At 41.5% G+C, this 17,954-nt stretch overlaps 1 protein-coding gene across 2 annotated transcripts in view; it reads right to left on the bottom strand.

The window, feature by feature from the left end:
- PDE11A (phosphodiesterase 11A) overlaps positions 1-10,494 on the bottom strand; it is a 330,569-nt gene extending 320,075 nt beyond the window's left edge. For both annotated transcript variants that reach the window (XM_054562350.1, XM_054562348.1), the window contains exon 1: positions 9,571-10,494. In XM_054562350.1, the coding sequence (XP_054418325.1) occupies positions 9,571-10,494 (924 nt within the window). The remainder of the gene's footprint in view (positions 1-9,570) is intronic.
- Between the last annotated feature and the right edge of the window lie 7,460 nt (positions 10,495-17,954).

The raw sequence follows: 17,954 nt of genomic DNA on the forward strand, positions 1-17,954 counted from the left end.
GTGTGATACAACACGCAGACATGGATATGATTGCCATGAGGGAGGAATATCGCAGCCACAGATATTCAGAAACAGGAGGCACAGCATGCCATTCAGGGCCGCGTGGGGGCAGACCAGGTCGGTCAAGAGGCGGAAGGGGAGAGGGCAGGCATGGCCCAGAGCCCTTATGGGGATCTTTCAGGAAGGAATGCATGAAACAGACGAGGTTCCCTGAGTCAGTTTACGATTAGATAATTGAATAATTTTGACAGGCTCTGGGCTATAGAGGGGAACCCTAGTTGTCCAGGACCTGGCTCCAGGGTGGCCTAGGGCAGGGGAAAGAGTGGCTTGTGTGCAAGTTTGACAAAGGGAGATGGGGGCTCTGGCTAGGTTGGTTCGTACATCACAGGGCACTTGCAAGGGAGTCATACGCTATGTCCAGTTATTAGCTGGCCCTGGCGGGGGCAGTCTCTCCAGGATCAAGGCTCCAAATGTCAGACTATCAAGAATACAGAAAATAAGAAAATATAGCCAATACAGGTACTACCGCATTTTAAATCAAAGTTCTCCTTTTAAGTGCGAGTTCCTCCCCAGGATCAGGCCCTGTAAATAAAGCCTTCTGGACTGTGCATTTAAAAATATTAACAAAGCTTTATATTTCTTACTTTGTCTTTTTTAATATGCTTTCCCATGATCTTTTTTGAATCTAATGATTAGATTTAATGATTATATCCTTACAAAATACCATATGGGGTAGACACATCTGGACATATTATCCCCATGTTAGAGCTGAAAAAACTATGGCAGAACTGGACATAGAATCCAAAATTCCTCTCTCCCAGTCTACAGAATATTTTTATTACACTCTGATGTCCTTTGCAGTTTCACAAAGTGATTAGTAATTTAAGAATTTAATTCTCAAACAAATGGGCTTAATCAGGTAGCACAGGGAAAGGTTTTATAAGTAAACCAAAGTCATCCCTTCCCTGCACATGTGTTTGGCCCAGGTTACCTCCCGTAGAGTCTCTCCTGGGAAATAGAGTATCAGAAATAAACAGATTTACTTGGAAAGAATAAAACATCCAAATATCATTATGGCATTTCTGAGCTCACTTTCAGCAGATTTCAATCATTACACTCTATATGCTGCCGGAACTTAGTGTTCACATCAAAGAAGGATATTCCTACCTGACTTGGTCTTGAAGCACATTTATATCCCTTGTAAGTAAGCCAATATCCCTGGTGAATTTAGAGAGTCCACGCTTTGCTCTCCAGATGCTCTTGCCACCTTTCACTGCCCTATTCTGTGGCTGGAGGCTGACTCCTATAGACCACTGCACCAGGGCTTCCGTTGCCCTCTGGGCCTCAAACGGGGCTGGGTTCAACCAGTGAGTGGCATTGGGGGAAGACAGAGGCTGTGAGGAGGGTAGTGTTTGTAGTGTTGCCCTCTCACTCAGGGTCACGGTCACGGTTACCATTGGCTGAGTTGCTCTCCCCCAGCACCCAGCTCTGGCTCTCCCACGGCTGTAGCTCTCAGGATTCTGGCAGTTGTGCCCTCCTCTTTGGATCTAAGGGTGTGCAGTTATTTCTACATAACAAGAGAAACAGTACTATTTACCCTTAAATACCTTATTATTTCATCTGGGAGGTAGGATGAAGAGGTGCAATAGCCACCCAGTTTGTTGTCGATAACTATAAGGAAGAGAAGAGAAAAGGATCGCTCCCGCTTAGCCCAGCCACATGGACGTCTAATAGCTGCATCTTGTAAAGAGTGGGATGCAAATGCAACTGTTTCAGAAGTTTTGAGAGCTTTTGAGAGGATATGAAACATAAAATATATAACCAATAAACTTGAAAGAGCAACGTCACTGAAAAATAAATAATTGTAAGATCGGTCAACACAATGATAAGATTTTATAAGCCCTATTATAAATATTTATAAGGTTGTTAATATAATTTCCCTTTGAAAATCAAAAGATTTTCAAAGGAAAAATCCTCATGTCTATAAGACCTAAGGCAGTAAGGAGTGTTTTCACTTCAGTAAGTTTTATTAAGTGACGGGGTAGTCAGGAGGAAACTAGAACATGCAGTTAGCCAAAACAGTCATGCTCCATCCTAGGCTTCTGCCTTGAAGTTGGCAGTGGGCTTACATGTTGTTACTATCTGGTCAGTGGCAGTCTGCTTTCTCTACAATGTGATCTCCATATAAAAAGAAGTAAGAGGAAAAAAACGAAAAATGAAAGCAAAGAGGAGAAGGGGAGAAGTCTCGCAATTAACATGAAGATTTGATCAAAGCAGAAAGCAATTCAGATCATCACCAGTTATCTGGGTTTCATAAGCCCGATTTAAAAAAAAAAAAAAAACCTACAAAATAGGATATAAGGCCCAATGAGTTAAAAGACATGTTCAGCTGATGAATTTCCTGGTGTAACTGTCTAGATTGTCTGACTAGGTGGAAGTTTCTGCTTGGAGGTGGTTGAACTGACCATGTAAAGGAGGTATCAGCGGTAATCAACTCAATTGCATTAAGCCCTATACAATCCACTGCAGTGAATGAGAAATAAAAATCATATTTTGATCTTGAGTCCACAGTCATGAGGTCATTTACATACCCAACTACGCATAATACTAAGGAAACAGAAAGGAGAACATTAAAGCATTACAGAAGTTTAAAGGAGGGAGAGGTCATGTCCAATTTGGGTGGGATGGGACAGGGATTACCACGACTTCCATGCAGTGTGATCTGAGGGGTGAAAGAATTTAAACTAGAAAGAAAAGAAGGCGAAAGATCAGACATAAGCGTGCGCACAATAGTGAATCATCAGTCCAGGCCACAAAAGGAGTGGCAGGGCATGAAATGTCTGGAATATGGAGATCTTTTTGAATCCCAGCTCCTTCACTTCCCAGCTGAGTGACTTTGAGCAAATTACTTAACCTCTTCAAGCCTCAGTTTCTCCTTCTGTAAAATGGGGGTGGGAATAGCTACCTGGATTAAAAGAGACAATACTTGCCAATGAACTGATGCCTAATTCATAATTTAGTGTTTCCTAAATGGAGCTATTGTTAGTTAATCAATAGTCAAGGTTCAGCTTCCCTTTTGACTACCATTATATTCAAACCTTTAAAAATTGACACGCTAAAGAGGTATTTCAAAGTTTGTTATTTTTTCCTTCAGTTGAAAGACAGTCCTTGTACCAAATTTGCAACAACCTAATGCTACATTTTATGGTAGAAAACAGAATTTATCATTAATGTGTGAAACCACTGTTCAGCCATCAAAAACAACCAATTAATAAGAAACTCTTGGAAATACAGAATATATACTTTTTTTATGCCAGGAAACCTTCTTACTATTTTAATCCTTAAAATAAATAAATAATTAAAGTTAGCCTGAATGCCTATAAATGACCAGGAACCAAAGTTCGTCCTAAAATATTAGAAATTCAACCCACTATTTTATGACTAAACTGCTTCTCTTATGATTCAGATTCTACTTTCCAAAAGAATGTGGTTATATTGTAAAACACCACTCTCAAAATAAGTGTCTAAGAAGCAAGTAGAGGACCTCAAAGGTCTTGTTGACTTTCCTATAAAACAACTCAAAGCTATTTCAGAGGAAAGCTTCATATAACTCTTCAACACTATATTAAACATAAAATACTAACTTCCAAATTAAGCCAGGCTTATAAATAAACAGGTGACCCAAATCTCAGGGACCAAAATAAATTGGTCAGATTAGTAAACATTTAGTTTATGGGTTGGGAAAAAATTAAGTTAACCTTAAATTACCTCCCCATGATTCTGTAGGAACTGTACTTTTCTGTAATCTATCCTCATGTACAAAGCAGCAAATGCAATTTGTCACTGTGTTTATCATGATCATGTGTCTGTCAGGAAGAGGAGCTGAAACAGAAATGTTTCCTGCTTCAAGCACAAAATCAATTCTGATTCTGAGGCAGTGAACATGTTTGTGGGCTTGGGGGAATTTTTCAAGCACTTGTGAAAAGCTGAAATAAAATTTCATGAAACTCCTTTATAATCCTAGTGCTAGAGTGGGATCAACAGCTGCCTCTTAAGCAAATGCCAGTAACCTAATCACAGAACTGTAAATCCATGTCTGTCAGTACTGGCTCATTAGGGAATGAACCATTTTTGTCACTGAATTTTTAGCTACATGAAATTAATCTTTTCTGAGGCCAAACACTTTTAAATGCATTTATTTTGAGAGAGATTATTCTAAAATAAAATAAAAAATAAAATTCAGTGAAAACTAATTATTAAATATTATTATTTATATTATTATTTAACATATAGTATAGCACAATGCATCATTAAACACAACTTTGTGTATAATACTTTGCTTTGTTTTCCATCTCCTCTCTTCAAGGATAAGCAATCAGCCTTCTTTTCTTATATCATGAGAAAGCAGAGCAAGATATGAATGAACAAAGATGAAGAAAGAGTAGTCCTGGCAGAAAGCTGAAAAACACAGAAATAGAAGGGCATTATCCTGGCACTGAAAGTGGCATATAATTTAATTAGGGTGGAGCTGAGGCTATGCGAAAGCAGTAGACACTGGGCTGAAATAAAATTAAACTTTTTCACCTAAGACTCAGTGTGACTCAGAATCAGGGCCAGCTTCATAGGCGTGTGCCCAGTGAAGTTGCAAGGGGTGCCCTGCTTGAGATTTAATGTGATCTTTCAATTCGTGCTTTGAATCTGTGCTTTGGAGTCCAATGGGACAATGGTGTGTGAGCCTGGAGCTTGAAGCCTCGGCTCACACTCAGTCTCTCCTCCCACTGCTTGCCCAGGACTGGTTCTCGGTCACTGATCCTGATCCCTGGTGTCCTGAGTCCCACCCAGTCTACCCACTTGTTGACCCTGCCTTGAGATCAGGAGCCACAACGAAGTCGCATTGGTTGGAGCGGAGGCCCACATCCCTTATCTGTCATTGCCCTCTGCTCTCGGTTGGGGTCTGGGTGGGAGTGTGGGAAGGGTCAGGGGCACACCGATGCCATGAAGGAGAAGAGCAAGGCTGTCGCCATCCCAACCCAGAGCTGGCAGCGCTGTGGTGGATTCAGCAGCCAACTCAGCGGGAGCCTCTCACCCACCCCCAATCCACACACTGAGAATTTCTCAGCATGAAAGTTAAAATCACTCGGGGTCACACATCTGTTGTGGATTTGGGCAGCAGACCCTTAAGAAGGGAAGATTGATTTCTCCACCTCCAGCCAGACTCCTGCTTTATTTATGATTTTGTACCGAGTTCCACAAATTATATACGTGGCTCTACTTAAAATCTTTATTTACCCAGCTTCTCTTCCTGTTGTTTTGGACATCGTTACCTTTCTCCGTGCCCCTCTGATTTAGAATCTGAGTCATCACTGACTTCTCTCTGTCCTAGCCCAAGTCCAGCTGCAGGGCCTCTCCCGGTGTCCACTGCTGTCCATTCCCCTTCTTCCTGTTTTAGGGCAGTTGTTCATCGTGGCTCTACAGACTCCTAATTATTCTCACAGCTTTGAACCTCTCCTTGTTCAACCCATTCAGCCACTGCCACCAAAAATGTCACTCTGATGATGCTAAAATGTTTTGAAGGGCTCCCTGCAGCCTACTATAAATGAAGCTCAAATTCTTTAGTCAGGTATTCAAGGTTCTTTCTTCTTTTGTCCTCACTTTTGAACATTACTTTTGAATACTACTTGTTTTTGAATATTAATCCTATAGTATATGCAATACTTTGGCCAAATTAAAACACTCACTGTCCCCTACACATATTTTGGGCTTGTTCATCATCCTATCACTGCTGAAGCCATTTTGCTCTACTTTGACCACTTCCCCTGATGCCACAACCACCTCCAACAACAAAATCTAACCACTTTCCTAGCTCAAACAGCACCTCCTCCATGAAGTCTTCTATCATGAGCCTAGTCACAATGTGACTTCATTTGCCTCTAACACTGCCATTGAGTATGTGCCATTAAGCACAGCTCGGCATTAGTTGTCTGTGAATAGTACATGCCTCTTGACTGTAAGTACTTGGAGTGCAAGAAGCACATCCTCTCACCTTTGTACACTCACAGGCCTCCGAACTGAGCCTCAGGTATAATGGACACTCAGTGTATGTTTGTTGGAACTAATGAATGAATGGATCTGTTGTGTAAATAGGTCAGGTTCTCTGAAAGCCTGGCGCACCTGTAACCCTTCCTCATCATCCCCCTTCCTCTACTGAGTTCACCTAACAAAACATCCCGGCTGCTTTTCAAACCCAAAGCCCATCAAACACCTGTATCATTATTTTCAACACTAACAAAAATATCACCTCACACTTTTTATTAATGTTTAAAGTGCTGTGTTCCGTATGTTTAGAATAATTGCAGAAAGAACACCTGTTACTTGAGTGCTCTTATTTTCAACCTCTTGAGGGCAATTTTTTCATTACTAAATTAAAGTGGCTGTTTAATAACTTATAACTGAAAAGTAAATTGCAGCCTCTGAGATCCATACTATGTACCTAAAATAAATGTCTTTTCCACTTGCAATTCATTTTTTGTCTCCAAATTTCAAATCTGTTTTTTAGAACTAATTGAAGAAAGTAATGAAAAATAATGAAATAAACTGAGGAGTATTTTTGCTGTCAAAACTTTTATTCAACTTTAGTATTTCATTAAATCATCCATCCTTGACTCCAGAATGCCATGCTTGTTGTCATAATCTCATAAGTGTCTTCAATGCCTTTATCTCACCCATATTCTGAAACTTCGAGAGTATCATCAATCTAATTATCAAATGATTAAATTTTGAAACTCCATGTGATAACTCCATCTCCTGAAGAAGAAAAGTACACTGGTTGAATATGAACAAGAAGCACCTTTAAAATGTTAATAAAGTTTCAGGGAGGATGGTTATATTTTTACACAGAAACTTGGGGATGTTAATGATATATGATGAGAATTACAATAACACCATGATAAAAGAACGTGCATTTGGAAGACTGTCAATTTTCATGAAGAGAAATCTGTAACAGCAGAAAATAGATGGGGGAAAATAATAGAACTTGGGAAGAATGCAACATCAATACATCTCTGTAAAAAGTTTATCCTGCATGTATTACTAAGAGGAACAAAGTGTATAACTTTTGATAGGGTAGGTTACGGTCAAGTGATACCAATCCCATTTAGAGAAATCTTTAGTAGAATGTAAAGGTGATTCTAAAATACTTAATTTAAGGGTGGAGCATAGCTCAGAGAAAGACTAGGCTGGTTAAAATCTGCTAAGTTCACATCTTAGTCCCTGATAAGGAGAAAAACAATTGAAAATGAGATAAAGAGGGGAAAAAAGGATACTAGCAAACTAGATATCATCAAAGTCATCATTTCCCATTACCATCTCCTGAGTAATTATAGGGTGCCAGGTAATGTTTCAGGGAATGTAATACAATACTCATTTTATTTTCAAAACAATAATCTTTGTCTCATAGGTATTATTCATGTTTTGCAGATGAGGAAACAGAGACTCAGAGATCAAGAAATTCTCCCAAGGTCACACCAGTGGCGACTGTGATGCACCATAATAAAGAAAAGAAGTCTCACCAAAGAGTACTGTAAGTAACATAAGCCAATGGGAAAGAAAGAAGAAACTTTCTAAGCAGATTGAAATAAATACAAGGAGTGAACTAAATCTTAAACTCTCAACCCATATAACAACATCCTGCTGTTCCCTGCCTTTGCCAGTCCTCCCGACGACCTTCTTACAGTCATCCTTACTACCCTGGCAATAAACAAAAACAGCAACTCTCCTTTCCCAATGTCAGCTTTCAAATATCAAAAGGCAGCGTTGCTTTACACTCTGTCTTCAGAGTAAGAATAGGGCCCAGAAGAAACATAGCTGCTGAAAAGCTTATTTTCTATACCTGTGATAACAGCTCTAGCCACAGTTCTAGTCAGCAAGAAGACAAGTGAACTGCTGAGGAAGCTGGGAATTGTGCTCTTGAAGAAAAGACAGTATATGAACAGTATTAAATAAAAGTTAGGAGCTGAAGGAGGGGAGTAAGAAATAAAAGTTATGTAAATGAAGGAAAATCAATTGGTGAAGAAAAATAAAGGCAAGAAAAAGACTGCAATTCTAGGCTATAATAAGTATCATTTAACTAGAAAGGTATTTTTTTAGCCCAAGCACACAAGAAGGATGTGAAAAAATTAGGAAAGAAGAGTTTACAATACAGAATCTTCATAATATCAATTATTAAATACTTTTACTTCTTCCCATGGTTTTCTGGGATTGTAGAAAAATGGACACTTGTTCAAGATTATTCATTGGTTAATTGACCTAAACCTATCAGTCTTCAAGCAGTGTATAGTGAATAATGCACCTAGTCAGTAAAAAAAGGTTAACAAAAATGGTATTTTGACAGGCATCCATTAACATTAAAGAGTTATACTGACATCTCACAAAAACATGAAACTTGGTTTTAGTACAAGTCAGTCAATTTTTTATGTAAAACTGTCAACTTTCAGATGAATGTAAATTTTTTCCTTTAATGTCCTTCCCACCATTTTTGTCATTCTGATCAATAGCAACCAAACTCTAGAAAAACATGTAGTTCTATTAAACAACTGAAAGAAGTACTCATCTATCAATTCTTATGAACCTGAAGTCTCATAGAAAGTGACATCCAGTTTCACCGTGTTCAGTGAATAGATAATAAAGAAATTAGAACTGACTAGCTTTTGGATCCAGGATCAAATATCAAGTTCAAATCACTGTGACAATGAAATGTTCAATTAGAAATACCAGATGACAGCATATTGGGTTTCCTTTCCCACTTGAAACCAGCATATTTAACTTGTTCATTGCCTTCAGAGTTGCTAGAAAATTATCAATTTTTTTCTGTCAAAAACTAAAATACTGCTCAGCCCTGTTAAAAGCTGATTGCAGATAATGTTGTAGTCCAGTCTAAAGATAAATAATCCTTCTATTTGTTCTACTTCTGTAAACTCAACAACAAAAACAGTTAAAATAGATGCTAAAAAGGCACAAATGAGTCAGAGGCCCATTCCTCTCCCGACTTTCCCTCTCTTCCTCTTCTCTGCTTTGGAACTCATTCACATGTAAAGTAGAGAAGGGGCTAGGAAAGCAAGTAGGCACTTTGTTCCCTTTCCAACCATGAATGAAAATGAAATGCAGTACAGTCCCCAAAAGATATCAAAGACACCAACATGCCCATCTTCTTGAGACTAACACTGGAATTCTGAAGTAGACATCTTTTTCTATCACCCCAAAAATGCATTCTAGAACCATACACTGATATTCTTAAAGATAAAGTATCTTGACAGAGAACATGTGGTATTATTGGATGCAAAATGTAGCTCTTGGCCTCTATGAATTTTCCATGAGCCACAGTGTTAGGGCAAGATCATGACATCAAAGATGGTATAGAAACATTCTAACTAGTCTAAACTCAGAAGAAATTTAAATAGCAAGAACCATATTATGAAGAGTCTAAATTAATGTATTCCTGGATGCCAAAGGGCAACTGAAGGCTTGGCTCCCAGGCCAATGGGGCTCTGGAAGGGGGAGAAGACAAAGTCCTACCTGGTAGGCATCAGGAATGTTGACAGTTTCTCCATGCTCCCCGACATAGCCAATGATGCCCTTGCCCCAGGGGACCTGCACCTCGTTTGAGTTCTCTGTGCTGCTGCAGGGCAGCAGTGGGGTCCCTGCATGCACATCAAACAATTTGGAGACCAAACTCTTCTTGCCAGCAGCCACTCTTTCCACCAGGAAAAGAGAGCAACGGTCAGCGTCGACCATGAGGCAGACAAAGATGAGGATCTTGTAGCTCAGGCTGGTAAGGTCAAGGTCATTGGAGATATCCTTGACCAGTTCCAGAAAGAACTGACGCTCATTATGCTTTTTGAGGTGGCACTTGTAGTCCATGGCCGTAGGGGGGTATTGAGGCAGATTCACCCTCGATTCCAGGAGGGCACTGAGAATGTGGGCTGTGGTGGGGGGCAGGGAGCTGGCCTTCCGGAGAAGTGCCCTCCGCCGCACACTGCTCAGGGGCTCCTGGGCCCGGGAGGTCACTTGTTCATCGTAGGTCCTGTTCAAGTGGATGGCTTTGGAGCGAGCAAAACTCTTCCTTAGTTCTTTCTGAGAGACCCTCCGCTGCAGGTTCCCATCGCCCCGGTTGCCACTGGCCCAGCTGGGACTCAGGGGAACGCCACCACAGTTCCCGCCACCCGGAGGTGGCTGGCTGTTGCCAGAAGCAGTTGGTCCTGTGCCACCATCAACGCTGCTGCTGCTGCTGCTGCCGTCTCTGCCGCCGCCGTGAGCCACGCTGCCAGTGCCGGCCAGGGCAGGCCTTGGGCCTAAAGCCCCCTGACCCTGGCTGTGCCTCTGCAGCCACTTCTCCACCATCTCCTGCTTCCCCTTCCGCATCAAGTAATCTTCAAACAACTCTGGGTGCCCGTCCAGGAAAGTTTCCACCTCCCCAAAGTCGAGGGGGGAAGCTGTCATGGTCTCAGGCACAGTTTTCACTGCCTGTCTACACTTGGACCAAATGTTTACCTTTCTCAGCCCTCTAGCTGGTCCTGCACATGTCTACCCCACCAGTATTCCCAGCTCCGTTCGGAGATCCCGCAGAGAAGTGGATTCCTAAGGGGCTGAGAGGTGCCCTTTCCTTAGGGCGCAGAGAGTGGCTGGCACGAATATCAAGCCTCCCTGCTCCGCACAGGTGCCCCCACCGAGCTGCCGCCGCGGCCACAGGTTCTTCCTAGAAACCCGGAGCTATCGCAGCTCTCGCTCCGGCGGCTGTCGCAGCCGCCGCTGTAACCGGAGCAGTGGACCTCAGTGAAAGGGAGGTAGGGCAGGACACGCCCCTGAGTGAGGCAAGGAGCCCGGAGGGAGGAGAGAAGTGGGAGGAGTGAGACGCGAGCGCCCAAACAGCCGAAGTCCACCGCTCAGGATGCCAGGCTGTCCCTGGAATAGTCTCTGGTCCGAAAAGATCTGCGCCTGGGAACACGGCCGACTCCCGACTGGAACACGAATTGGGAGAGAAACGCACCTTGTTTCTTCCCCCTCCTTCCTTTCTTACCTTCTCAGCCCTTCCTATTTCCAGCCGCTTAACCCCTCAAGTGTTTCAGGGAGGCCCCTCGGGGCCCAATGGAAGCCCCCAGTACCAGAAAGTGTCAATGTTTTTGCTGGAATCAGACCCAGAAGCTGACTCGAGGAGACAAGGATGCTCAGAGAGAGGCAGGGTTATTTTTCTGGGCTGTGACTGTGGACTGTTGGTTCCTGGGATTCCTGGGACTGCCAGCTAACACTGCCCAACTCCTTGTGTTTTCAGTAAATATTAATGGAACTGGATTTACCCGAAATTAGTCAATGAAGTGCCCTTATCTGAACAATTCATGACTTGAACCAAATTCATGGACCTGGGATTGGAGGGGGAAGGACGGTGCTTGGATTAGGGACCCTGCCTAGCAGGGGCATATAGCAAAGTGAACCCGAGGCTGTCAGGGGCCTCCTTCCAAGCCCGTCCTGCCTACAGGGCGATGTCTCTTCTTTTCATGAATGACTTGCCATCTCCTCCTTTCTCCAAGTTTAGAACACCAATGCTTCCTTTACTCTCAGCATCCTAGGGTTTGTGGGAAAGATTTCTCTTCTGCGGGAGGCTGTTCTTTCTCCTATTCGAGGGATGCTCCCCACCTGGCTAGTCTCAGCTAGTTAGGCTGAAAAACATCGGGTTTCCCCTGGGCCCTTTCCAAACCTAGTGGTGAAACGCAGGCAGATAACACTTTCTTAAAGCCCAAGGGTTTCCTCTTTTGTGAGAAACAAGAGCAGTTGGGGAACCATTCAGTTTCCTGGAACAGCAGACCAATCTAGAAGTGCTCTTACTGGATGCCCGCAATGAGGGTAATTAAGAAAGGACTACGGACGAGATGGATAGCAACTTTTACAGGCTTCCACATGGCAGGCACCCAGAGGAGACCTACACAGTGAATAAAGCTTACTCCTGGAAGATGTCCTCAGGCAAGGTGTACTGAACACTCGCCATGTGTTGATCACTTTACATTAACATCTTAATTTAATCCTCACAACCGACTTTTGAGGTGGGAGCTCTTATTTTTCCCGTTTTAACGATGGGGAAACTCTGAGAAGTCGAGTAATTTACTCAAGATGCACAGTCAGTCGGTACCAGAGCTGGGATATGATACATTTAGTGTGGACTCAGAGTGAGGCACACTCTTAGCCACATCACTGCACGTCTCCACCAATGTCAACCAAGTCCTATCTGTGCTAGGGTTTGGGCCACAAATCAGAAGGGGCAGAGAGGAGGAGAAGAGGCACTTGTTCAAAATGGTTAAGGGCATGGCCATGGCCATGCCGCTGGGGATGCGATCATGAACAGAGACTCTGCTTCACAGAACCTACATTATGGTGGGGAGAGAGCCAATAAAGAAATAAGAAAATAAATACGCAGAATAATACAGCATCAGTGATAACCACTATGAAGGAAAACAAGACTTGGCAAAGGATTAAATAAAGGGATAAGGTAGCGGAAAGGCCTTTCTGAGGAAGGGACACCTGAGCAGAGACCTGGTAGAAATGAGGGAATGAGCTATGTTGATATCTGGGGAGAAGAGAGTACTAGGTAGAGAAGGCAAATGCTAAAGTGCAACGTGCCTGAACTATTTCAGAAGGAGCGGGGTGACCAGCTAAAAGATAGTGAACTGAACATAGAATATTGGTAGTTTGGAGCCAACTGTATTACTTTTGTTATTATTATTACTATCCTAAACTAGTAGTGTATGGAGACATCACTGCATGTGGCCACATCTCTGGTAACTTGAGTGATCCATCAGTAAAGATGGTCAGACTGGTATGCTGCAACTGGCTTGCGGGAGCTCACAAGAGTTAACTTTAGCATCTCTTCCCCACTCCGTGTTCAGCAACATTATGTAGCCTGCAATCAGCCATGATGTGAGGATTTACACATGGAAATCAACAAATGCTATGAATCAGGATTTTTTTTCCAGATTGTCTGTTGTTAAACATTCACTATCACTCAGTGGAAAAATTCAATTGTCCATCGAATGATGAATAAATAAAATGCGGTATATTTATGTATTAGAATATTATTTGACCATAATAAAGAACGAAGTACTGATGCATGCTACAACTTGGGTGAAACTTGAAAACGGTAAGCAAAGTGAAAGGTGTCACTCACAAAGAGCCACATATTATATGATTTCATTTACATGAAATGCCTAGATTAGGCAAATCCAGAGACTCAGAAAGTATATTAGTGGTTGCCAGGAGATGGGGAAAGGGGCAGATGGAGAGAAAGGGGGTGACCACTAATGGGTATGGGGTTTCATTTTAGGGTAATTAAAATATTCTAAATTTTATTTTGGTGATAACCGCACAATTCTTTGAATACATTAAAAACATTGAGTTGTACACTTTAAATGGGTGAATTTTCTGGTATGTGAACTACATCTCAATAAAGCTGTTACAAAACAACTGCAACAAAAATTTTAATGCCCATACAACTGATCAGAATACAGCTGCAGTGTTGTGCATGGAAGCAAGAAAAGCCCAGAGTATCCTCAAAGAAAGGAGAGAAGTGGACCAGCCCTGGGCTGCCTAGAAACAGAAGGCTTAATAAATAGATACTTCCTTAATTCCATCTTCGTGTATTCATTATATACACAGTTGTTTAGCATGTATTGTGTTCCATCCAGGCTCTGGGGATGACAGAAGTCTAAGACAAAACCTTTCCCTTTGATTGAGGATCTCACAGTCTATAGCACTAAGAATGGGAGTAGAGAATGTTGGAAAGGGAAGGAGGGGGGTGGTGAATTAAGCACTTCTGGCTTGGTTTTGAACTGGCTGTAGCTCTGGTTCCTGATGGGTTCATGAAATCACAAGAAGTCAGTGGCTGGGGGACAAAATGAGAAAGTGACAGAGAGCACTCATGAGCTAGTCCAGAGAGCCATGATGGAGATCTGCATGATAAGATGTGTGGTGCTATGGCCCTCATTACTATTTCCCCTTTATTCATAATTTGTAGAATGATATGTGTGTTATTAGTCATGGCCCCAACAAGAAACAGGGCACACTCAAAGTAATTCCAAGAGGGTTAATTTACAAAGGGACTAATTATAAAGTGGAGTATAAGTAAACCACAGGAATAGTGAAAGAACTTGGGACTCAGAGCAGCAGAGAAGTCACCACCCTCTAGACCTGACAGGAGGGAAAAGAAGGTTACCAGGACCTAGAAGGAGAGATGCTTGTGTAGTGACGACTGCCTTGAGAAGACCAGTCACAGCCTGTCAAAGGTCATCGACAGCTACAGTTGACCTCAAAGTGGGAATATTGGGAATGAATACCTCAACCTCAGCCTCCTCCCTTCCTCCTGTCATGACCAGACCCAACTAGAAGTTATAGGGCACTGGAGCTTGTTGATGGAATCCATCCATCGAGGTTGTCCTCCCTGGTCAGAGAGTAGGGGAGGACAGAGGAAGATCTGGATGGCAAATGAAAAACACTCAGCCCAGTACGGAAACTTGAAGAGGTCCTCTTAAGAAATAATGTATGCTATAGCTCCAAAAAATTTTCTTTGTAATTCTGTCGTCTTCTGCTCACCTGCTAATTCCACCAAAACTATCTATAATACTCTACAATATCATAAGGGTTCAATATCAACAGAACCCTTAAAGCATTAACCCTGAAAATGTATACTATTATGAAGATAAATCAGTCAGCTAAGGGAAGAAGCTCTGAAGACTCCCTTCTCCACCCACCCCTACCTCTCTCCACCAAATTAAAAATAATTACCAAGCAGCCTCCCATTGGAGAAGATAAAAGGGCTTCCTATTTGTAGTTTTCAAGAATAAGGGCATCCTTTTTGATCCAAATATTCATTACTTTATCACTGCCATTGTCAATTAGCATTTATTGAGTACTTAATGTGCAGAGCAGTGGGTTACATGCAATACAACTTTCATTATTCCAAAGAGGGCCTTTAAATTTTACTACTGGATAGAACCTTAGGGATCATCTAATTCTCCACTTTCATTTTGTGCATGCAGAAACTGAGATCTACAGAACACACATAACTCTTCTACAGTCACCTGCCAAGCACAACCTCTGATCTGCTCCTGGTTCTTTCCCATCCTTATCAACATCCCATCCCACAACTTGATACCAATCCCTTGAAGCACAATGAACTTCTGTCTCCTAAGCTTCTCTCTTAATCATTTTATCTCATAAAACAGATTTTCATTGTGTGACCAATGGGCATCATCAGAGAGGCTGATGCAAACTGCAAAATAAAAATTCACTTCAAAAAAATTATAATTGCCATATTATTATTTTAGGAAATAGGGGTCCACAAAATCAAACAAAAGATGAGTTATTCCAATTCCAAAAAAATTAAAATCTCTGAACTTCAAGTTCCACAGCAATGTTTATCTTCATAAAAATTTAATATCTGAAGTGGTCATAGTCTGTGCCAAATCCCAAACCTAAGTGCTATAATAGTGTGGTTCTCCGGAAAAATAGAACCATAGATTATATATAGCAAGGTGATAGATAGATAGATAGATAGATAGATAGATAGATAGATAGATAGATAGATAGACAGACAAGGAGGAATTGGCTCACATGGTTATGGAGGCCAAGAAGTCCCCTGGAATGGGGACTTCTGGAATGTACATGCAGAACAATGACAGCTTCAGTGTACTAGTCAGTGGGGCAGTAGATGTCATTGAGTAAACATGTACTGTCATATGCAGCCAGGGTATTCAAAATGACTGAGTGAGTAGAGCAATAAATCTGCATCCAATTTTGCAGATAGCTTGAACATTCCTCCACAGAAACTATTCGGATGACTCAGAAGATTGCAGCGTTGGACAACTGGTGATTGGCAGCTTCATCATGATAATGCACCTACTCATGCATCACATCTCCTGCAGTTTTTTGGTGAAACATCAAATCACCCAGGTGACTCAGCCCCCCTCAGCTCAGATTTGGCACCCTTCAACTTCTGGCTCTTCCCAAAACTAAAATCACCTTTGAAAGGCAAGAGATTTCAGTCGATGAGATTCAGAAAAATATCACAGTGCAGCTGATGGCAATTGGGAGAATTGTGTGAGGGTCCCAATGTGCCTACTGTGAAGGGGACTGAAGTGTCATTGTCTTATGTACAGGGTTTCTTGTATCTTCTTCAACAAATGTCTCTGTTTTTCATATTACATGGCTGGATACCTTCTCGGCAGATCTCATATATGAGGCAGGATAAATTAGATTAGCACTGTCCAGCTGTGCATTTGGGAATGAAGTGTTTCTTTCACTGCAGGAGAAGAAATCGTACATGTAAATTCTGAAACATATATTTACACAGTACTTGGACAAATATAGCTATGTTACAAAGCATAACTGACTAATTCCTAGTATCATTGACCAAATTAACCAAGTACCCTCAATAATTCTTATGCTCTTGGCAATATTGTGTGCAGTAAAGTGTAATTATACAATTATTCTTAAAAATACAGTGATACCTCAGTACTCATCATTAATTCATTCCAGAACTCATGATGAGTGCTGAAACCGATGAGTACCAAAAAAATTTTTCAAGCAACGAGTGATGAAGCATCTTTTCTTGCGGGGCAGTGTCGTGACTCATACAAGTTCTAAGTGCCATGAGTCCTGAGCAAGCACTGAGTGTTGAAACATTTTTTCTCGTCAAAATGCAATGAGTACAGGGTTTGACGAGTTCTGAAACCAATGAGTATCGAGTTATGACTGTATTTAAAATGTTGATTTTTCTTGTTTACTCCATTTAAATTGTCTTTTTCTTTCCCTCCTCTCAGTCTTAACATTGTTGAGCTATTTTCCCCAATTACCTTTGAATAAAATACAGCCTTCAAACTTACCCTCAGTTTCCTTGCATTTAGTGCTCTCACTACTTACTGTGCTGTCCAATGTGGTGTCCACTAACTACATGTGGGGTAATTGTTTATATTTTAATAAACTAAAATTAAATAAAATTGTAACTAAAACTAAATAAATTGTAGTTTTATTTCCTTTGGAAAACTAGTTCCATTTCAACTGTTCAATAGTCATATATGGTTAGTGGCTACCATATTGGATTGTGTAGATAGAAAACATTTCCATTACCTTAGAAAGTTCTATTTAAGAGTGCTGCTGTAAGATCATTTGCAGCCCTAAGATTCTGTTTTTATTCACTGATGTCACCAATGGCTTCCCAAATGCCAAACACAATGGCCCATTTTAATCCTCATACTAGTTTTATGATAGTTCCCTCTTCTTCAAACTTTTTCTCAACAGCACCACTTCCTGATTGTTTATTATTTGAATGTATCTCGATTACATTTTCTCAAAACAATGACTAACCATTGTTCCTCAGTTCATCTCGCTAGTCTTTCCACCCCCTGTGGCCTTCCTTAATTGTTGCAATTACTCAATTAAGGTCCATTCCCATGACTTCAATTACAGTCTCCTGTTTTTTGTACTCCCCATTCATATGTTATGTTACAAGGTGATTCAGTTTTCTGCCAACAGATGCTAGACTGCCATAACAAAGTACCATAGACTAGATGTCTTGAACAACAGAAATTTGTTTGCTCACATTTCTGCAGGACAGAAGCTTGAAATCAGGGTATTAGCATGTTTAGATTCTGGTGCAACCTCCTGGCTTGCAGTTGGTCACCTTCTCATTCTGTCCTTACACAGCAGAAAGAGAGAACAAACTCTCTGGTGTCTCTTCCTTTTAAAGGAAAGCACCAATTTCCTCAGACAAGGTCCTTGCCCTCATGACCTCAGCTAACCCTAATTTCTTCCCAAAGGTCCATCTCCAAGTACCATCATATTGGGGATAACGGCTGCAACATATACATTTTGGGGCAACACAAACATTTAGTCCATAATGGATGCATGACAAACGAGCT

Source organism: Pteronotus mesoamericanus, unplaced genomic scaffold (genome assembly GCF_021234165.1).
Source record: "Pteronotus mesoamericanus isolate MK-2021 breed Mesoamerican mustached bat unplaced genomic scaffold, CSHL_Meso_final scaffold_651, whole genome shotgun sequence".
Taxonomy (NCBI): domain Eukaryota; kingdom Metazoa; phylum Chordata; class Mammalia; order Chiroptera; family Mormoopidae; genus Pteronotus; species Pteronotus mesoamericanus.